Source organism: Syngnathus leptorhynchus, chromosome 4 (assembly GCF_054491065.1).
Source record: "Syngnathus leptorhynchus isolate UIUO chromosome 4, UIUO_Slep, whole genome shotgun sequence".
Classification (NCBI taxonomy): domain Eukaryota; kingdom Metazoa; phylum Chordata; class Actinopteri; order Syngnathiformes; family Syngnathidae; genus Syngnathus; species Syngnathus leptorhynchus.
Window position 1 is genome coordinate 11,809,074 of NC_141198.1, and position 23,030 is coordinate 11,832,103.

Here is a 23,030-nt window from a genome sequence, read left to right on the forward strand (position 1 = left end):
TGTGCGTTGACATGGGACAAAGAAGATTGCTCAAGAAGAAGCTTTTTTTTGTAGGTACAACCCGGAGGAGAGCACTGGGGAGGCACTGCTTAGTCAGGGCTGGCTCCAGTGCTCTTGAACCCTGATCGGAAGAGAAAGGCAGCGGTTCACCGCGGCTGGTTCTCACTCTGATCGGGGTGGATTGATCCCCAGCTCTTCTGCCCTGAGTGGCTTGACCTGGATACCTAGCGGTGTTAACGAAGGGTCAATGCGACTCAGGGGGTACGTATGCGGCCCCCCTGGGTTCCGACTCTAGGAACAAAGCACGCAGGGTGTGGTGGTCCGGAGCGGAAGGACCTTAATCGAGGCTCAGTCTTTTATGAGGGTTAGCCTCGCTCACCCAACAGCACATTGCACCACACACGTTAAAATTGAACTCTAAATGGCGAATTGGAACAGTCTGGAAATTCTTACCCCTAATATTCACATCCCCTAGTCCAGCTTAGGTGACTAGGCCGAGGATGCACCGGGACCTAGGCGATGTAGAGTAGCTTTTCTTTTTCAGCCTTTCCCTCAACAATTACTGCAATACAGGTGAGTTCCCTTTAGGTACTTGGTTGGCAGGTTGGACTTCCCTGGAGCCTCATGATGTACTAAGCACAGCAAAGTTGGAGGAATGGATACAGCATCTCCTTAGGTTGTGCGTTGACATGGGACAAAGAAGATTGCTCAAGAAGAAGCTTTTTTTTGTAGGTACAACCCGGAGGAGAGCACTGGGGAGGCACTGCTTAGTCAGGGCTGGCTCCAGTGCTCTTGAACCCTGATCGGAAGAGAAAGGCAGCGGTTCACCGCGGCTGGTTCTCACTCTGATCAGGGTGGATTGATCCCCAGCTCTTCTGCCCTGAGTGGCTTGACCTGGATACCTAGCGGTGTTAACGAAGGGTCAATGCGACTCAGGGGGTACGTATGCGGCCCCCCTGGGTTCCGACTCTAGGAACAAAGCACGCAGGGTGTGGTGGTCTGGAGCGGAAGGACCGGAAGCTATCAGGGGGTGCACGAAGGTGACTGGACGGCGTGGCGGCCATTTTGGAAAAAGTGGGTGTAAGGGAAACTCTTCCCTGGGGCCTTGCGGTGTATGAAGCACAGGGAAGTGGAATTAATTAATTCCAGCATCTCCTTAGGTCGTGCGTTGTAATGGGACAAAGGAGATTGCTCAAAATGTTAAGAGCATACTTTTGTAGGCTAATCAGGTTCTCACTCTGATCAGGGTGGATTGATATTGAACTCTTCCGCATTGAGGGACTTGACCTGGATACCTAGCGGTGTTAACGAAGGGTCAAGGTGACTCAGGGGGTGCACGAGTTCTCACTCTGATCAGTGTGGATTGATCCCCAGCTCTTTTGCCCTGAGTGGCTTGACCTGGATACCTAGCGGTGTTAACGAAGGGTCAAGGTGACTCAGGGGGTACACGAGTTCTCACTCTGATCGGTGTGGATTGATCCCCAGCTCTTTTGCCCTGAGTGGTTTGACCTGGATACCTAGCGGTGTTAACGAAGGGTCAAGCCTTGTTCATGCTATAGCATGCAGGGTGTGGTGGTCCGGAGCGGAAGGACCTTAATCGAGGCTCAGTCTTCTATGAGGGTTAGCCTCGCTCACCCAACAGCACATTGCACCACACACGTTAAAATTGAACTCTAAATGGCGAATTGGAACAGTCTGGAAATTCTTACCCCTAATATTCACATCCCCTAGTCCAGCTTAGGTGACTAGGCCGAGGATGCACCGGGACCTAGGCGATGTAGAGTAGCTTTTCTTTTTCAGCCTTTCCCTCAACAATTACTGCAATACAGGTGAGTTCCCTTTAGGTACTTGGTTGGCAGGTTGGACTTCCCTGGAGCCTCACGATGTACTAAGCACAGCAAAGTTGGAGGAATGGATACAGGATCTCCTTAGGTTGTGCGTTGACATGGGACAAAGAAGATTGCTCAAGAAGAAGCTTTTTTTTGTAGGTACAACCCGGAGGAGAGCACTGGGGAGGCACTGCTTAGTCAGGGCTGGCTCCAGTGCTCTTGAACCCTGATCGGAAGAGAAAGGCAGCGGTTCACCGCGGCTGGTTCTCACTCTGATCGGGGTGGATTGATCCCCAGCTCTTCTGCCCTGAGTGGCTTGACCTGGATACCTAGCGGTGTTAACGAAGGGTCAATGCGACTCAGGGGGTACGTATGCGGCCCCCCTGGGTTCCGACTCTAGGAACAAAGCACGCAGGGTGTGGTGGTCCGGAGCGGAAGGACCTTAATCGAGGCTCAGTCTTCTATGAGGGTTAGCCTCGCTCACCCAACAGCACATTGCACCACACACGTTAAAATTGAACTCTAAATGGCGAATTGGAACAGTCTGGAAATTCTTACCCCTAATATTCACATCCCCTAGTCCAGCTTAGGTGACTAGGCCGAGGATGCACCGGGACCTAGGCGATGTAGAGTAGCTTTTCTTTTTCAGCCTTTCCCTCAACAATTACTGCAATACAGGTGAGTTCCCTTTAGGTACTTGGTTGGCAGGTTGGACTTCCCTGGAGCCTCACGATGTACTAAGCACAGCAAAGTTGGAGGAATGGATACAGCATCTCCTTAGGTTGTGCGTTGACATGGGACAAAGAAGATTGCTCAAGAAGAAGCTTTTTTTTGTAGGTACAACCCGGAGGAGAGCACTGGGGAGGCACTGCTTAGTCAGGGCTGGCTCCAGTGCTCTTGAACCCTGATCGGAAGAGAAAGGCAGCGGTTCACCGCGGCTGGTTCTCACTCTGATCGGGGTGGATTGATCCCCAGCTCTTCTGCCCTGAGTGGCTTGACCTGGATACCTAGCGGTGTTAACGAAGGGTCAATGCGACTCAGGGGGTACGTATGCGGCCCCCCTGGGTTCCGACTCTAGGAACAAAGCACGCAGGGTGTGGTGGTCCGGAGCGGAAGGACCTTAATCGAGGCTCAGTCTTCTATGAGGGTTAGCCTCGCTCACCCAACAGCACATTGCACCACACACGTTAAAATTGAACTCTAAATGGCGAATTGGAACAGTCTGGAAATTCTTACCCCTAATATTCACATCCCCTAGTCCAGCTTAGGTGACTAGGCCGAGGATGCACCGGGACCTAGGCGATGTAGAGTAGCTTTTCTTTTTCAGCCTTTCCCTCAACAATTACTGCAATACAGGTGAGTTCCCTTTAGGTACTTGGTTGGCAGGTTGGACTTCCCTGGAGCCTCACGATGTACTAAGCACAGCAAAGTTGGAGGAATGGATACAGCATCTCCTTAGGTTGTGCGTTGACATGGGACAAAGAAGATTGCTCAAGAAGAAGCTTTTTTTTTGTAGGTACAACCCGGAGGAGAGCACTGGGGAGGCACTGCTTAGTCAGGGCTGGCTCCAGTGCTCTTGAACCCTGATCGGAAGAGAAAGGCAGCGGTTCACCGCGGCTGGTTCTCACTCTGATCGGGGTGGATTGATCCCCAGCTCTTCTGCCCTGAGTGGCTTGACCTGGATACCTAGCGGTGTTAACGAAGGGTCAATGCGACTCAGGGGGTACGTATGCGGCCCCCCTGGGTTCCGACTCTAGGAACAAAGCACGCAGGGTGTGGTGGTCCGGAGCGGAAGGACCTTAATCGAGGCTCAGTCTTCTATGAGGGTTAGCCTCGCTCACCCAACAGCACATTGCACCACACACGTTAAAATTGAACTCTAAATGGCGAATTGGAACAGTCTGGAAATTCTTACCCCTAATATTCACATCCCCTAGTCCAGCTTAGGTGACTAGGCCGAGGATGCACCGGGACCTAGGTGATGTAGAGTAGCTTTTCTTTTTCAGCCTTTCCCTCAACAATTACTGCAATACAGGTGAGTTCCCTTTAGGTACTTGGTTGGCAGGTTGGACTTCCCTGGAGCCTCACGATGTACTAAGCACAACAAAGTTGGAGGAATGGATACAGCATCTCCTTAGGTTGTGCGTTGACATGGGACAAAGAAGATTGCTCAAGAAGAGGCTTTTTTTTGTAGGTACAACCCGGAGGAGAGCACTGGGGAGGCACTGCTTAGTCAGGGCTGGCTCCAGTGCTCTTGAACCCTGATCGGAAGAGAAAGGCAGTGGTTCACCGCGGCTGGTTCTCACTCTGATCGGGGTGGATTGATCCCCAGCTCTTCTGCCCTGAGTGGCTTGACCTGGATACCTAGCGGTGTTAACGAAGGGTCTTACCCCACTAGAGCAGCAACTGTTGCCATTCATTCAATTAAAACACAGCTCTCTCTGAGTATATCTGCTTTGTGTTTGATTAAACACTCCTGGATGACACATTGATTCAGAACAATTATGAGTAGATTGAAATGAAATTGTCATTACTTTTAGTGTGTTTGTGCCATTTTCTTTTTGTTAGATGGTGGCCCCTGTACCGAATGTGAAATGGGCCAAGGCCTGAGACAAACTGATATACGAACTTTTTGGGTCTTGCATTAAACCTTCACTATCTAGCTTTATGTATATTCATCTCTTCTGTTCTCCATCCACCCTTGATCCATCTTTGCTGTTACATCTACATATCAATCTATGCATCCATTAAGAGACCTCTTATTTCTGATGTTCGTGTCTCTCGCTCCCTTGTTCTCTCCCTCCCTCCTCTCTCGTCGCCTTCCCGTCTCTCTCTTGCTCGCTCGCTCGCTCTCTCTCTCTCTCTCCCAGCTTCATGAATATGCATCTTCGCAGCCTGACGGCTGCCTAATGTTCCTAGCATGACTAAAATAAAAGGGAGGGGTCAATAACAGCAGCGTAGATTTTTGTCACGCAGTCTTGACCACTGGCGTATCTATGGCAACTAGGCCAGAAGAAGAAAAAAAAAAGATGCAGGGTGGGTGGGACACAGGGTGGTGATAAACTCCACCCACTCCATGATGCACAGGAACATTAATTGTCCTCTGTGTTTCCGTGGAAACAAAAACGAGTGATGATTTTTTTTTATTTTTTTTTTTATTTTTTTTTAGGCGTGTGTGAATGAGTGTCTTTTTCCACATGGGATGAACATACCTCCTGATGCACTTCATTAATATATTGTGATTCCTCTTTACTGGAGTACTTACATAATAGCCAGTTGAAGATTAAATATGCCATTTTAATGAGAGTAAATTCCTCATTTAAAAACTGCCCACACACAATTATCACAGTAGATAAAACACCCAGCAATTAGTTTGCAAAATGTTTGTTTAACATGAACATGTGTTTACGTATCGCCCTGGTGTTAATGTGTCATGTGTCTGACAGCGTTGTGCGCTCTTCTTCAGAAAGAGGAGATACAACCAAAACATTTCATTTCATTGTTCATGTGTGATGCCGTTCGGGGCGCTCAAAATAGTAATTAGGGGCTGATTTTCTTTTTGAATTTGTCATTGTTAGTTGCAGTAGTTTGGGATGTTTGTGTTTAATTATGACTATTGTTACTCGCCCAAAAGGTGTGCATATTACAATGAAACCGGGCTAAATGCTGCAAGACAAATCAAAGTTTGGCTGGTAGAAAGAAGAAGCTTGAAATATCCCATATTTTTCAGAGTTAAAATTAGAAGTAATCATTATCACCATATATCCCCAAAAGTTGTTCTGGTTTAATTAAGTTGAAAATATATCCCCACAAAATTGTGAAGGTTAAAATAAGGTGACTGCAAATCCCCCAAATGTTGTTGTTAATAGAAGGACAGTTACTGAAGCTTTCTTAAGAATACCTGAAATCCACCAACAAATGTGCTGGGAAAATCAAATAAAAGTACTTGGTGTGCATAGAGAGACATGTGGCTGGAAGGAAAAAAAAGCTCCGCAATGGGAGCCCACGAATGAAGCAGAGGATGGAGGCATCCAAAGAGTCTGCCAGCTTTTTTTTTTTTTTTTGTAAGCGGATGCTGTGACGTCAAAACAACCTCGTCAGTCCTACGCCTTTGATTCTATTTTCCTCCCAAATCCACGCATACGTGCACGTACACACTCGCTGATTCCTTTATGACTCATCTCGGCTTCTGTCTGACGTAAGAGCATGACTGAACACGCTTACCCACCTACACACGCACACACACACATCACATCTCACTGACTCCCCGGCATGGCAAAACCACCACTACATTTTTGCATCTCTTCTGGCTTCCCCATCCTTTGTGTCGTCTGTATTCATTTTTGGCTACGTTTTGTTTTATTTCTCTCCGGCTGCGTTCTACGTTGTCTGTCTGCTTAATTCTACCATCACTGACTGCTGCTTTCTCAGCTGGTGTATATTTATTTGTTTCTTGTTTTCATCCCCTCCGGTGTCCAGCACTTTGCTCTCACTTGCCGCTGACATTACACACACAAACACACACCCGAACCACCTTCCTCCTCCATCCCCAGCGCCGCTCCAAGCATACTAAACACAAGTTCCCTGATTACTTTTCTTCCCGAGAAAACGTTGGATACAACTCAGCGGCTCACCGGCGCTGCCTTTGTGTGTTGCCATGGCGACAGCCTCAGCACACTTAACTCTATTGAAGAGAAGAGGGGATGTGAGGGGAGTAGTGGAACAGGGGGAGGTAGGGACGGGGAGATCTGTGGCGAATGGTAGTTTGCCGTCACAGTGTGCAAAAGAAAGCCAGAGGGGAATCTTTGTATTTGCACATCACTTTTCATTCTGTGCAATAATCAGATTGCACGTTTAATTGGAGCATTTAAAAGGGAATTTTCCGCACGAACTGACTGTGTCAACTGTGTATCCGGGTTGCCTGTTGTCAATGGCACGTTTATTTCTGCACATTACGTAATGCCGAACATTTAAATGCCTCGCTTTGGATTAGTTAAATTGTCTATATGTCTGCTAATTGTGTGAACATTGTCATTATTTCTCCAAGGACATTGGTAACAGTTACCCCAGCAACTACAAGCAGAATATGAAATCTATTGTTGACCTCCGCATATTATGGCTTGACATTTGTGAGTCTAAATCCTTCATTTGTGGAAAATCTCAATCATTTGGGTTTTTCTGAGGCAACGTTCATATATGCATAAAAATGAAATTGAAATCACAGTAAACTGTGTGTGAGGGGTTAGTTTATTTTATGATACATTTATGGTTTTGAAATATTAACAATTACATGATTTTTTGATTTTTTTATTTGAACTGTCTTTACATCTTTACCTCTTATCATGGCATTATTGTCATGTTGTGGCTGCACTCAAACAGTTTCCTAATTTACCTGCAGTAGAGTCAATCAGTCATGCCCATGCAGGTTAGGGGGAGTAAAATGGGCCTCATGCATCAGGGAGGAGAGGATTTGGTCCGAAAAGTGAAAAAGCAATAAAGTTGGACACATACACCTACCCTGTAGTAGTCAGTGCTGTAGACATCTCTGGACATGCCAAAGTCTCCGATCTTCACCAACAAGTTTTCGCCCACCAGGCAGTTCCTGTTAGACGGCAGACAAAACACGTCAGCCGAGAAAGGCCACGTGAATGATCGCCAGGTATCGATTAGATGCTTGGGAGTTTCAGCGGTAACTTTTACATTTGGTTCAACTGCAGACTGAGTTGAGTCTTATTGATTGTTTATAGCAACCACTTTGAATTGGGAAAACAGCCATACACGGAACATATTAGTGGAGCAGATAAAGTCATCTTTTTGTGTGGTAATTTATTCCCATCAGAATACTTTGTAAGGCAAGAATTCCACGGAAAGAAAGGCCGGTTAATTTCACTGTTCTTCTAATTTCAAACATGGCTTTTTTCCTGGCAATGCTTGGCGAAAATATAATTATAATGCAATTATTGTACTTAACGGATTTCTTGAAATTAGAGGCTTGAAGAGACATTGAAATAAGTTCTGAGTGGGATTTTTAAGTGAATTCACTAGATTTTTCTATCTTGAATTGGGCATGATACATTTCATGTGCTATGTGACAAACCTGGTGGCCAGGTCACGGTGCACAAAGTGCTGTGACGCCAAGTAGACCATTCCGGACGCGATCTGCTGGGCGATGTGCAGCATCTGCGACTGAGTCAGCTCCACTGGTCTGGTGGTCTGGCCTTCTGCCATCAGGACTGCATCTGGACCGTGAGCCCTAAATGGAAGAGGCCTGTTAGCTTTGTTCTGTCCTTGATGTTGCTAATGCTTATCTGGACACGCGTCATACGGGATGGGAAAGTAAAAAGAGAACTTTGGAGTTCTTCCCATCTTTGCAGCTATATAAAAGCATCCAATTTGCTGGCGAGGCATTTTTATCTGATTGCAGGATTTTTGTTGCTATGTTCAAGTGCACACAGAAGTGGCAAGAGCTTGCTTTTAGACAGGTGGACAAATGCCAGGTCTTCTCTTGCAACAGTTTTCTGGGATCTCGTTGTAAACCGTGAATAGTGTGGGGAAAAAAAAAAAAGACCCGTGCCTGAGGAACTTGTTGAGGTCTCCGTGTTTCATGTACTCGAACACCATGATGAGGGGGTCGCTCTCCACGCACACGCCGTAGAAAGTGACAATGTGCTCATGCTGGAGGTTGGTCAGCAGCTCGGCCTCACGATGGAAGTCCTTGCGGGCGTTTTCGCTGGCCTCTTTAAGAGTCTTACACGTACAGAAACACACACACGGTGACATTTTGTTAAACTGACAAATGGAAAAACATTAAGCCACACTACAAAGATCAATTAGTCATGTCTGGCGAATAGGGGAAAAAAAAAATTGCCCTGCCTTGTAAAAGTGAGTTATGGTGAATTAGACCAAGCAAGGATTGATTACAAGGTAAAATTACAGCTATGAGGGGCAATGAATAGTTGAGAGTTGTGCTCAGAGCATCAGGAATGGTGTTATGTACATTTCGATCAACAAGCAGCACCTTAGATTGTCTTGAGAGAGGGACCTCCATAACGCAGAAGACATTTGGTCAAGCCAAGACAAGTTTGCGTTAAAGGTAAACAAATGATCTCAAATGGCCATTTTAAGAAAAACAAAATTAGTTGTACTCATGCTAGACACACTGACCAGAATTCATGCTAAGTTAAAGAAGGTCTGCGTGCTCGGACCCTCATATTTGCCATCTTGACTGGATTCAATCAGTCATCATTCCTATCAGACAAGCTAACATAACACGCATTTGTGACAGAGCGAAAAACAGAAAGACGCAAGACACAGGAAATGAAAATGATACGGGCTAATTATGCATCTCGTATCCGAGCAAGAAAAATATAGGCAATGGCTTTTGCCCTACATGAATAATAGATAGTCTTCCTACTGTAAATGCCATACATATACGTTCCCCCCTTCCACAAAGAAACAAACAGAAGCTCTCGTTACAATTCTAGGTGCGGGGCACAAGGACAAGTTGCTGAAACAGCTCTGAGGGGGTGGGGGAAAAAAATGACACGATGACCTCGTGGCAGCTGGACTGCTGAGATGTCAGAAAATGAGATGGACCATAACCCCACCCCCACCTGTTATCAACCAATCGAGTGTTGGCCGAGACCGTTATTGGCTGTAACGTGAGCCGTCGTGACAATGGAGATTATTTCGGTACAAAAGATGGAAATACAATATTAAGAGTATATAGGAAATGTCGAAGTGGGGTTGAATATCCTTTGAACAGAACGAGGGTGTCAAAAGTGTGGTGCGGGGGGGGGCGATTTGGAGTCCGCAGCTTTATATTTCTGATACTAATATACAAAAGTAGCTGATTCATCAGTTCATTCGTATTTCAATATCAATATGGATTTTTTTTCTGTCTCAAAATGTAAGGAAAAATAAATTCTTAGCAGAGGCCAGAGTTCAAAGTGTGTTCCCGCTGACACTCATTGCTTACATTGAAAATATCATTGGAAATTAATTGCAATTACATTGATTACAATTATGATTACTGTATGAAATGAAACAGCTAATGAAAACATCTAATTCATCATCTCAAGAGAATATTACAGAAGAAACTATCAATTGATTTTTATTTGGGAAATGAGATCGGAAATTGCCTGTTTAATGATTATTGATCGGTTTCCATCTTTCATTTGAACTCCCGAAATAAACTTTTCTATGATATTTAAATTCATTGAGATGTAGCTTCTTCTACTTTATCTTGATTTTTCAATAGTTAAATCAAAACATTATTAAGCAGAGGCGCGGCCACTTTAGTGGGATGCCTCAGCGTTAGGCAACACACGTTTCCTCAAACAAATGTTTGAGAATGAAAGTTTTAATTTACATTTTGAGTCAAAACAATTTCACCGTTCAGTGTTCCATAATAAAATAAACACAATATTAAATGTATTCATGGAATAACGGCCTTTTGGTTTTTCCAATTGCACCCTACTGATTTCCTAATTAATAACTAAAGTGAGCTCACGTTTTATGATGCAAAATCTTGAACGGCAACTCGGAAACCGCTAATGTGCTTTGCGTTGAGAGCATAAAACATTCATGAAGGTTTAAAACATGATTTATTAAATAGTGTGGCTTTGCGGCCTGCATTTGCTTGTTTATTTCTATGGCTCATCCGTCCAACGAGGCTGGAGCAATGATGAGAAATGCGGGATACAAAAATCCAATTTTATGAATTTCTTTTTGAAAAAAACATTCACTGATCTTTTAGGGCTCGGCCACTGATGTGATCACGGTGAGAAATGAGAAGTGAAATGAGTCTTTGTACGCTAGACAATCACATACGAGTGCAGTTACAACAGGGACTACATGAGATGACAGCAATTAAATATGATGAGTCCCTGAATGGACCGTCCAAGCGTCCATGAACTGAATACAGTGAATAAAATACAAGTCATGCACACACAGTGCATTTGGGTCCCGCGACAAATAAAAGTAATCAACATCCTCGGGCTGGGAGGAATGTAGCGACTCACATTTACATGTGTTGAAGGAGGCATTATTGAAAGTGTTCCTGATTGATGAGCCACAGATGGGAAGCGTGTGTGTGTGTGTGTGTGTGTGTGTGTGTGTGTGTGTGCGCGTGCGTGCATGTTGTTAAAGAGTGCCTGTGATCAATGGCACCTCACCGTATACAGCATAATACAGTACTAGTCAAACTTGGACCAGTGACTGATGGGTCCAAACCTTAACTGGGGATCATTAAGCGCTGCATATGTTGTTGTGACGTGCTCAAAATGTTTTGTATGTGTAGCGTACATGACACAGTGTTGGGGTAATTAGAGTTGTACGTATAGTTTTTGCATATGAGGGGTGTCCAGTGTTTATTGAAGGGAAATTGCATCTCAAATGCAAAGATGATGCAGTCAGTGTTAATGTGAAGATGTGATTAATTTCCTCTCAACAAGGAGATTTGAAAGCCACATTAAATCACACAGACCGTATTTGCTGGAAAAACTTGCTATTTGTGTTTGTTGTTTTCTTTCTAAAATGACTTAACATGCCACAAGATGGCATCAAAGTTCAGTCTGAATAGGAAAGCAGCAAAACAGTTGGTACTAAATGACGTGACGCATCATGGTTTGCATGTCAGGAGTTAAGATTAGTCTGGGTTGTTACGGAGAGTCTTTGTAATATTAAATTGTGGAATCAAATAATCTGGAAGGCATTTATTGTGAAGGGTAAAGTACGTTAAGTTTCAAATGGGATCACAGTTTGTTGCATATTTACAGTTTCAACGAGTAGACAATAAACCATTTTTTTTTTTTTTGCATTATTAGTGGCACCTATTGCCGCAAATAGTCCTGGATTACTCTAGCCTATTATACTTCATGAATTTATATTTCATCCATTCTCTTGTGTTTAATCTGCGGTCATGTCTAAAGGGCAGGATGCCGAACGCCATTTTATCAAACCCTCCCAAGGTGTTCCCAGGTCAGCAACGAGACATAATAGTCTCTCCAGCATGTTCTCCAGTTCATCCGCTCACCAATTTTCTAATTTCACCTGCATCTCTGTCGCCGCAATAGCAAGCTTATCTTGCTGACTTGCACGCGATCTACCGCATATCACAAGCAGATCAGCATGGTCGCCTCTTATCTGCTGGGGAGATTAGTTTGGCATTTAGCGTGAATATTTTAACAGCATCAGACAGCTTTATAAACAAAAACCAAACACACATTTACAGCTCTGGACTTATATTTAGCATCTACACAACCAGTGGAGACCTGGAGCAAAGAACTAAGACGTACCTAATTGTTGCTTTGAGTGGTTGTCCAAAAAGTGATTACTTGTAAATGGCTCGTTAAAATGTAAATGAACAAAACATCTCAATCAGAGCCTTTCCTCCAAAACATGGGAAGGCCGTGCTCCCAATTAAATGGCATTAAACAAGTGTTGCTTATAACAACCTCAAGGAAATGAGATTAAGTGGATAATTAGCATCAAATCAGATAAAGGTTTTTCAAAAATTCTATTCCTTCCAAAAGTGGTCTCCACTCTGATACAAGCAAAGCCTCAATAAATCATCATTCACTCTAACAAACACTATTCCCCAATTAAATGTTGACCACACAGAATTTTTTTCTGGTTTCCATACCTTCCGCGATGTGATTTAAAGCCTAATTAACACGGCACCATTAAAATCTAGAAATACATTCCCCTCAAATTCCCTCTAATAGAAGCCATGCCCAGTTTACTCACAGGGAGTATCATAAGACAAAGAAAAAAATGTTGCTTCAAGGACTTTCTGGAATGTAATGCTAATTAGCAGATGAAATATAATAAAATGTCGGATTTCTTAAAAAAAGAGACTTCCTCTAAATGCTTATTAGAATATAACCAGAACACATAAGTAACACATTTCCTCAAATAGTAGCTTCCATTCTAATACGAGCTGTGCCTCTATTAATCATCCATGAGTGAGTCATCCATGAAAGGAAAAAAAGAACAAAGTTTTCTGGTTGCTTCAAGCGACCTTCCAGCATATGATTAATTGCCTAGTAATGACTTACCCCTTAATAGACACTTAGCACCCTCTGCAGTTGAGTAAATAATTGCCCTCCAGCTAGTAAAAATGCTGTATTATACTTCATTTACACTGTCCACAACTTTAGGAGAGACGGTAGAAACACCTAACTTGACAATCCACCGTAAGAACGGCAATTACATCTCAATAGAAGCCGCTTCATCTATTTCTGACTCGTTTAATGGTAGATGCAGCAAAAAGGGAGGAGGAGGAGGAGGAAAGGAGGAGGAACTCACAACATCCCAGCAGAGGCAGGAGGAAGGAGAGAAAATGAAAACATGCTACATTAACTGATTGGAAGAAAAATCTCAGTGGAATCTAATCAATGGACTGACTTATTATTTAATGATGAATGCACGTTACTGAAACTGCACTTTTAAAAGCACATTATTAGGTACACGTGTACAAGCCTAGGTCTTTTTCCTCAGTTTTCATACATGTGCATTTGGGATTTATTTATTTATTTTTTTATATGTATTTTTATATTTATATATATTATCATTTATTCATTTTATATTATTTCATCATAGATTACTCATTATTACTGTAAGGTTCCTTTTGTACTGGCAGTACTTGTTTTTCTTTTGGAAATCATTATATTTGATCTCTTATGTTTTAAAGACTGCATGTTTGTAATAAAAATGAAATCAATGAAGGAAAGTGGAACAGGAAATTATGCTTTCTGAAATTACATGCAACAAACAGTTCTGAATTATGGTATTTAAGATTAATGCAGGTAGTGTAGAGTACTGCTGTCAAAAAGCAACAATATGTTATAATAATGAGTGAAGGTAGTGCAGGTGAAGAGGAAGTGGTGAACTGTACGGGGGGGGCTCTCTTACAGGTCATATATTCTTAATGAGAATCTTCCCTCAATCAGATTGAGTTTCGCTTCCCTGATGGAGAGATGGATGATCGGATAAATGAGGATTACCAGGGAGGCAAACTGGCTCAATTTGACTCGGAAGTCTGCGGCTTAGGTTCGAATTCGACAGATTGCTGGCGACAAATTGTGAGGAAGTGGACCGAAGAAAAAAAAATAAAAAATGAAGAATCACTTTTACCTGAAGTCGTGGATCCACAACCCCCACAGTCACTATAATCATGACTTTATGACCGAGTTAGTGCAGTAACCTGTTTAATATTCCCAAACATGCTGCAGGGATGCAGTTGCGCTGCAAAAATACTGTCGGGCTTGCAATAACCTCCCCCGTCGATAACAACATTACCGGCTTTATTTGTGTACCAGGAGTCGGCTTCAATCGCCAGCTTAATTTGACATGCAGATCTCTTCAATTCCCGTGCAGTCAAGACAATAAACACAATGGATGCTTGGCACGTCTGAATATTAAACATGAGACCAGCAATCCAGCTTTAAATTCAATCTCCTCTACGTCATTGATGTTACCTTGACAGCCACCAGTATCTTCTCCTGGTCAGGCGACAGGTTGTAACATTCGGCCAGGAAGACTTTGCCAAAGGCCCCCTCTCCCAGCTCCCTTTTCAGTACAATGTTGTGTCTCTTGATGTGCTGGACAACTAGAGGAGGAGAGCAAAGAAAGTCCCATTAGTGAAGAGCAGGAAACAGAAATGGCAGACAGAATAGCAGAGTAAGATGATGACGAGTGTAATGTGGCAAAACTATCTTGTGTCTTCTTCGGACAGCAGACGGAAAATTCATCCATTTTTATGATGGTCATCTCTCCTCCTTACCTCTCCCTCATTTGGGAATCTTTTTCTTGTTGTGTGTGTGATCTCTCACTGCCTCCTGCTCTGCCACAGCAGAATCAATCCACAAACCTGCTTTTGGTTGCTAGGCAACCCGTGACTCCAACGTCAGGTAATATTGAGAATATTTAACATCTCTCCATGGGGATATGTGTTTCCCTTTATTCTGCACGGTAGTTAAGAGCAATGTTGCTGTAACCTTGTACAGCCAGATGTGGAACTGCCAGCTTGCAGTGTGTCACCTCTAGTGAACTCTAACACACACACACACACACACACACACACACACACGCACACGCACACACGCACACGCACACACTTGTTAAGATTTATCTGTGATGTAATTAGGAGACACATTTGAAGAAAAGCTGTCCACTCAGAATATCACATTAAGATCCAGTCGGTCTCTTAGAGGTTGCATCGATTTACACTGAGGGTGCGTGAGGGAGGGGGGGGGGGGAGATTAGTGCTACTTGCAAAAAAAATCCCAATTTCACCACTAATTTTACATCATTGATCTCATGACGCCGGTTAACGTAATGTAAGACATGACCAGGAAATTAGACCAACTCGGTATTGACCTCACGAAAGGATTTGTGTAAATTCATGAACAGCTTGAACAATTGTCATAGGTGACTATTATCTAAGCAGACTGAGGAAGACAAAAAAAAAACACTCCACACCACAAGATAATCGCCTCACACCACTAGATAATCACTCGGGATAATCTTTGAGAGAAAGCCATGAATTGACCCTGTGATCGATCGTATGGGATGTCAAATCTCAAATTTGAACCGATTTTCGGTACGCGAGTGAAAAATAGTCTTGACATTGTTTCTAAGAAGCAGAAAAAAGTAGCAGTGTTGAACTAAAGTCAAGATAGGTGAAGTGAATTCAAGATTGCAGGGCGAATGATCCTGCACATAGGTGGTGGTATGGAAAGCTAAATAATTGGTAGCCAAGGGAACGATGGGGTAACATGCATCTTAAAAAGCATGAAGATGAGATAATTTGCTTTTTATTGGCCGTTCTTGATTGTCAATTTTAGGCCGTATAGTAGCAGGCAGACAGTGGTTCAATTGCACAATAAATTTAAAGCTGTGCAAACAACCTCAAGCCGTGTGTACACATCATTGAGTTTGCAATGAAAGATGTTGATTCAAGAGAAGTACTAAGCGGCGAGTCTTCATGGCTAAGTGCTTATTGCTTAATAGTGCGGAGAGGCGATCAGCTGGTTAAACGCAGGGATTGGGGGGGGCGAGTGGCCTGGTGGGCAAGTAGATGCGTCGGAGTGTTTTATTCTTTAGATTGAAAAATAAAAACGGGCAGAATTTGTGACAATGTTAAAAAAGAGAGAATGATGTAGAGCTGTCATGAGTGGTTACCATCACCAAATGGTTTTGACTTTTTTACAATCGGTGGGCCAATACTGGATAATACATGTGACCTCTTTGAGACAAAGCTCCTGTAAAACTGCCACATCAGAGCCGTAAGAGAGTAATCATCCGCCTTTGCCTTTCGCACGTAACCCAGCAAAGCGCACAGCAGAAAATTGGTGGCTTTTACAGGCAGGGTAAAAGGTGCTTATGCCTTTCACTCTGTCTTTATTGAACATCTTTGTGGCCCTGTTGTTTACTCCCTCTTGCTTTTTAATTAACGTGGCCACCGCCATCATTTGCACCCCGCCACATTATCTCTCCCATTCTTCAACTCCAGCAGTCTATTTGCGTCAGGTGTTTTGTGGCAACGTTGGAGAGCGCCCGCTTTGATTCTTCCCATCAAGCCTTTTCAATTATTGTGCCTGCTCCCTCTCTGACATGTGGCCATCGCCACACTCACACGTGGACACACACACACCTTTCACCTGCCTTCATCAACATCTTATATCCTGAATCCCCTCCTGCAATCTCGTTCCCAAATCTCTCTACGACTTGACTTGAAATAAAAAACGCACATAAAAGCTATATCAACAAAATTGGATGGCTGCTCTTTGCCAATGCAAGTGAATAAAAGACACTGGAAGGCTCTAACTGTGCTATACCTTGGACGTCCATCTGACCGTCCATCTGTCCTTTTATTCGTCAGTGCATCCATCCATCCACCCAACCACCCATTCCATCCATCCATCATCCATCCATCCAATCCATCCATCCATTTCAGTGGCATGTAGTCAGGGCCTTCAAGACCTCAACTTGCCTAAACAATATCAGAAGGACTTTCCACATTTAGAATTTAATCTATTCCTAGTGTGATAGACTAGGGCGGAATCCAACTTGCATACAAAAGCAGGTCATGTCGCAGCCCTAGGAACATAACCGTCAACCCTGTGTGTTTCCATACATTGACTCAGGCCATGTCATCATTGTCAATTGAGGTGTTGTTTGTGTTAATGGAGCATTTCCATATATCAGCACAGTGGAATATGTTTCCTGCGAGCCACGTTCAAGTGCATTATACCTCAGCCTCATCAAGCCTGATGACAAATATCTTCATATGCACCACAATCAAAGCGTCACTAAGCGCCTTGTGTATTACTTTTAATGGATGTAATATACACAAAACACTCACATGCAATATTGACCGCCATTGATCTGCCTGCTTTTATTATTCTCTTATGTAGTAAATCCTGCTATATTGCTCGCTTGTGTTGGGAGCCCTAAGAGGTCAATCCCCCATTTGCCATTATTATATAACCCCCCCCCCCCTTTCCCCACCCACCCACTCAGACACACACACGCACCCCACCCCACCCCACCCCACCTCTCTTAGCTAATTTGCACAAGGTCACAGCCTGAAAAAGCTTTTATGACTTGCCAATAATCATAATGTCACATTGATGGAGCAGGTCAATATCTGAGAGAATGTGTGTGCGCGTGCTCGTGTGCATACGTGCGTGTTCATCTTGTCCGACTTTACGGTTCAAGCAAGCAGTGCGTTTGAAGCAAACACTCGCAGCCAAGTGTGCCGTCTCTCACGTGAAAGGAATGTGACACGAAGTAATACTGCCTAGCGCGTGCTCATGGGTCGCTCACACGCGCACTCACAATTTCTATTCATCCTTCGGAATAGTAGACAGCGGCTGATATTTTACAAGGTCATTGCCTTGACAGGAGCTGCTATTTCGCCATGGCAACCTCGACACAACTTCCACAGTTAATTGAAGCGTTGCCGCTCGTGTAAAAATGTCAAGCCCTTCTCTACTTGCAGTTTGAGTTCATTCATTCAAACATGGTAAAAACAATCCATCAATCATTTTATTGCGTCATATTTTATCTCATCGTAATGTTATTGGTTTTACATGCACTACTCGTGGCACAAAGTCTGGTTGTGAATTTTTCCATTCACCTCCGAGATGGAGAGCAGCAAGTTATGCAAAAAGTACTTTTGGGATCATTTTGATAAGATAGTTAGTTACTGCTGTTGTTTTTAGTATAGACTGCAGGCCACTAGAAAAATGTGTTGCTACTTACAGGTGTCCGTCTTGAGCAAGCTGTTTGAGCTCCTGAAGTACTGCGGGTTCTCAATGACGGGGATCTTGGTCATGCCGATGATGACGGCGTCTGGGCCCAACTCGGAGGAGGACGGCGTATTGCTGCCGTTGGAGACGTGGTGGAGAGGCGAGGCTGAATCGTCGTCGTTGCTGATGACCGAGGACGGTCCTAAAAGAGGACAGAGAAGCGGATTGTATCTTTACGAGAATGGAGTGCTGAGCCGAGCCATTACAGTTTCCCGTGCCCGCAACAGAATCGTATGAGGGGCATGGGAGACTTCATTAGGGTTGTTAAGCTGTTATTAGCCAAGATGGAGGAGATGAAGACTTAAAGAGAGGCGCTTAAGTTGTGCTATTGATCTGAACAAGCTCCTGTAGGAAAAGAGATGTCAGTCACTTGAATGTTACAAAACTTCAGACCATGTTACAATGGATGGATGACTGGGCTCTAAATAAATATTGTATTTCCCCATGTAGCAAATGAACCATTAGGTGCATTTGAATAGATGCAAGCTGGCTCTCAAGTATAGTAGATGCTTCTTTTTTTTTCATAAAGTGGCTGGAATTACCTTAAGCGGAATTTTTGGTGTTAATTGTGCCTAAGCGTCACATGAATCTAGTGTGACGTGCCCCACTGACTAATATTTGTTTTTGCAGAATATAACTTAATCAGCAACATTAATATATTTTTATCAATGTCAGAAAACTGGTGAGCCATGATTGGTTGTGATTTGTGGCCTGTGCAACTGTCATTTTCAGTCGACAGCAAGTGGCAAAATGGCCGCCCCCTGCGTTGGGTAAAAACAGGAGGCTTTTGCCTACTCAGTTCATATTCCACAAACAAAAGATTAATCAGAACATTGTGTTTCGATTAGTTGGGCTGCACAGAACATGATTACAAAGAAACTGTTTGGGTCGACTTCCAATTGAACTATAATAACCTTGCTTTCAAAGTATTTGAAGTAAAGGCACGGCGTTAAATCGTTATATCCACAATGAGAAAGTGACAAGCGTAAAATGCAATAGCAAGTGAGTCTTCCTCTGCAACGAAGGGGAAAATGAGTTTGTTTTGGCAACAGCGCGGAGGTGTCATTAGCATGTAATTAAGACAGTGAAAACAGAAACATATTGTTTACATACACCTTCTTGATATTGTTGCCAAGTCTGTGTGAACTACAAACAACATCACAGAATTGGCAGCGGGTGGAATAAAACAAATTTCACTTTGGGTCACATCATAGACTGGAAAATTATTCACACACATCCATGTTAAAAACATCAGCGTGGCTCAAGGCCAGTGCATTATGAGCTGGGATTGATTTCCCTTGAGCATAAAATGACAATGGATGTCGAGAATGAATTTTAACATCCAGCTGCAGCCAAAGGGACGTGACTGAGGATAGTATGTATTCAAGTGTGGGACGAGCTTGACCAGCTGGCGTGGACGTACGTACATACGTCGGTGACTCGTGGGGACTGAAGAAGCCACCATAGGGAAGCAGAATGAAAATGGATAGCACAGCGAGAGATGTTGTAGCTATCGGCTCATTTGACACAAAAGCACTGAACTAGAATTGTAAGAAAAGATTCACATTTGTCTTTGACACACAACAATTGTATTTGAGACAACAAAAAGGGCAAAGGATGTGTCTGGTGTTAAACTTCTCACCTCTGTGCTTTGATGAATAAAAATACAGGATCAATTTCATCCCCGTAGTTTGCATTGGTGCCTTTAATGCAGAACAACAATACGAGGACTGACGGCTTTTACAATCAGTCTATGCAGATTGTCTGTCATCTTAAAGAAGAAAAACTGAATACTTTTCAAGGCCCGTTTGATCAAATTGAAGTTCTCTCATTTAGTGTATATGAGCACAGGGAATGGGTGACATGGACTCAATCTTTTATCGCAGTATTTTGCAATAATAGCTCTAATATAGCAATACAATTAGAATGAACATTTTTAAGACCATTGAAAGGTGTCTTTAAAAATGATGGTCCCTATTTTCGTAGGTAGGTAGCTTGCATGTGCGCTTGAGCGTAAAAAATGCCGCCTTTTGATTTTTGACCAGATCCAAGTCTCCTTCAACATGAAAGTAGACTGATCTTTAGACTAGCTAAAATCAGGTCTATGTCATGGTGCAGGTGGTCTAAAGCAATTTCGGTGAATGTGATCGAGGTACAGGTGCACCCCCAGCCCAAATCTTCTCAAAAATGCAGAAAACCGATGTCACACAAGAAATCAAAGAAAAAAAAAGAGCTTAATTTACCTGCGTATCAGTTCTGGGATTTAGTCATGTCAGAGTGTTGTTTAAGGAAGCCCAAACTCCTGAAGGACTACTTTGATCAAATTAAAGCAATATAAACTAATGCAATATGCACATTTTGTATAAACTATATTTTTTTAACATACAAAAAAAAAACTATCTAAGGATTCTTGTCGGTTCTATTCACTCCAATCTTTGTTATGCTAAAATACAAGCACATTATGATGTGCAAATTTAACAATGTTGAATTATTGTATCTGTGGCATTTCTAAAGCCTTTCAAAGGTGGGTTTAAGGAGGGAGGATTTGCCAATACTTTGTTAGTGCCATTTTTACAGACAACAAAGCCCTTCATTTTAGAGAATCCAATTTAAAAGCACATGGTTCCTAATTCCGTCAAGAAACTGAGCTGCTTGTTTATGTCTGCTAGCTAATTGCTCATTTGTTTAGCATTCTGAGGTTGTCTCTGTGTAACAAAAGAAAGGACGTTATTCTCGCGCGTGTGTGTATGTACATGTGAGAGGAGCTGAAGATCATTAACATACAGAGGTCTTGGGGTCAGATCGTTATAAATACGGTTAAGCCAAGGGGCAAAACGAGGCTACGTGTGTGTGTCTGGGTGTGTGATCGTCTGAAGACAGAGTGAGGTGGCGTCAGTTCCACTGGGACTGACTTGGTAAAAAAACATGTAGGAGAAGATGGAAGGCTGAGGTGAAAGTATAAGTGGGGTCAGGTTAATAGACATGGAGGCCATGTTTAAACTGGCCTGCCGGGGGAGAATCCCCCCCCCCCTCCACTTAACTGTCAATAAATCAGCAGCGGTCATGACTGCAAACTGGGTGGCGATTGCACGTTATCGTCAAACGCATTCATCTTATTTTTTACGTCCCCCTAAATTCAGCCTACGGGGTCAAAAGGCGACATTGTGGAAGTCAATAAACATGTTGTGGAAATAAATTATTCTTAACTTCAAACGTGTGGTCCACTGTAATCCTTGTCAGTTTCAGGGATTTCATTTCCTCGGGTGAAGACGCATTTTTGACGGTAGACAACGACAAGAAGCGTCTGACAGAGCAACTGTGTTGTGTCAGACGAGGTCGGATGACGGCGTCGCTTTAATCACAGTACATCTTGTTCACAGTCAAATTAGCACCATGCCATCCTTGCCGCCTGCTTCATCAGAGGTTTGTGCTCAACAAAGCAAATAGGTGCTTAGTAGAAAAATAGAACAGATGGCTTTTTATACATAGCAAACACTGTGTTGGGCGGCTATGAATAAAAGTGATGGAGACATTTTAACGTGATAAATAGTGGTCGTCGCTGGAATTTGTGAACACCCACACTTTGCGGCTACAATTTCTTGAGGGGGAATACAGTTGATATTCACTTGAGTACTGCCCAGAAGGATATCGTAGGCGGAATTATTTGGGTTCTGGAAAATGCATCGCGTCAATTAAAAGTAAAAGCACTCTAGCTTTATAAAGGCTGAATTTTTGTCGTGGTTCTCATTAGATTACGCGAGTCAGCTCCAATGCTCATTGGGTTAAATCCTCCAGGTTCAATTTTTTTTCATTTGGAGCTGTCGGTTTTGCTGTGAGAACCTCAAGGGCTTCGGGTAAGACGTTTTATGGCCCGTGCTGGAGCCCCATAGAAATGACGACTCTGTTGAAGTGCCTCAGGCTCGCTGGGTACACCACAGACAAAGTGTAGCCATTTGCCGGTGTCTGTTGCCCGGGGCGATAGATGTCGGGAGGCTTTAGTGGGATTTCAGAACATCAGGGGCAGTCAGTTAAACTCTCAAAGGACCTGAGCTTGTCTCATGCCTGGGGAGGAGCAAGGACAGTTATTAGTTAATAATGGTGGATTTTAAAGATCGAAGATAACTTCAAAGTGTATTTCGGGGGGGTAGGGGGGGAGATTATAGTTGGTACCCCGAAGGCCAATCACAACAACCTACTCTTTGGTTCTGAAACGGTTTGTCAGCTAGCGTGAGAATCTAACGTAGAAGCTAATGTTTAGCTTCTTGTCAAACAGGACAAACAGATGGACTCAAATCCCATTTACGAATCAAAGTCTTCTGTCGACAAAAGTTGGTCAATATTACAAAGTCCTATCAAAAATCAATGCCAACTGGAACAAACACAGCTAAAATAAAGGAGTAAGGCCACTCGCTTTCATTTCCAACTATCGTGACACTGAAGCACTCACAGTCAACATTAGTGTGACACCACTGTGTTCAATGTTCAGTTCATTTTACTGCCAAATTTGTTTGTCAAAACAAATATGGGTGTAATCCAAACGATAATAACTTGATGTCAACTCAACCTGAGGACGTGGAGGATGACGAGCAAATGCTTTTGCCACTAAAAAGGCCTCTGAAACCCCCGAATTGCTTCTCAATAGGCGCGCGTACACACACACACACACACACACACACACACACACACACACACACAGTAACACGAACCCCAGTGGTATCGAAACTGCTGTCACCCGACTGAACTGAAGACAGGAAGTAAAGTATTGATCTTGACCAGGGTGGAAGGATGTGGGCGAGACCAGACAGGGGAGAAAAAAAAAAAGTCTGCCTTGGTGGAAGACCTTCTGTTGTAGTTAATTACTGCCATGACAAATTAGAATCAC

General features: G+C 43.3%; 1 protein-coding gene across 1 annotated transcript in view; it reads right to left on the reverse strand.

Annotated features, from left to right (window-relative positions):
* Positions 1–23,030, reverse strand: part of ntrk2a (neurotrophic tyrosine kinase, receptor, type 2a) — a 56,627-nt gene that overhangs the window by 11,103 nt on the left and 22,494 nt on the right. The window contains exons 13-17 of the mRNA XM_085909569.1: positions 18,102–18,290; positions 14,312–14,442; positions 8,404–8,576; positions 7,927–8,082; positions 7,347–7,431 (exon numbers count right to left, since the gene is read on the reverse strand). Of these exons, the coding sequence (XP_085765695.1) occupies positions 7,347–7,431; positions 7,927–8,082; positions 8,404–8,576; positions 14,312–14,442; positions 18,102–18,290 (734 nt within the window). The remainder of the gene's footprint in view (positions 1–7,346; positions 7,432–7,926; positions 8,083–8,403; positions 8,577–14,311; positions 14,443–18,101; positions 18,291–23,030) is intronic.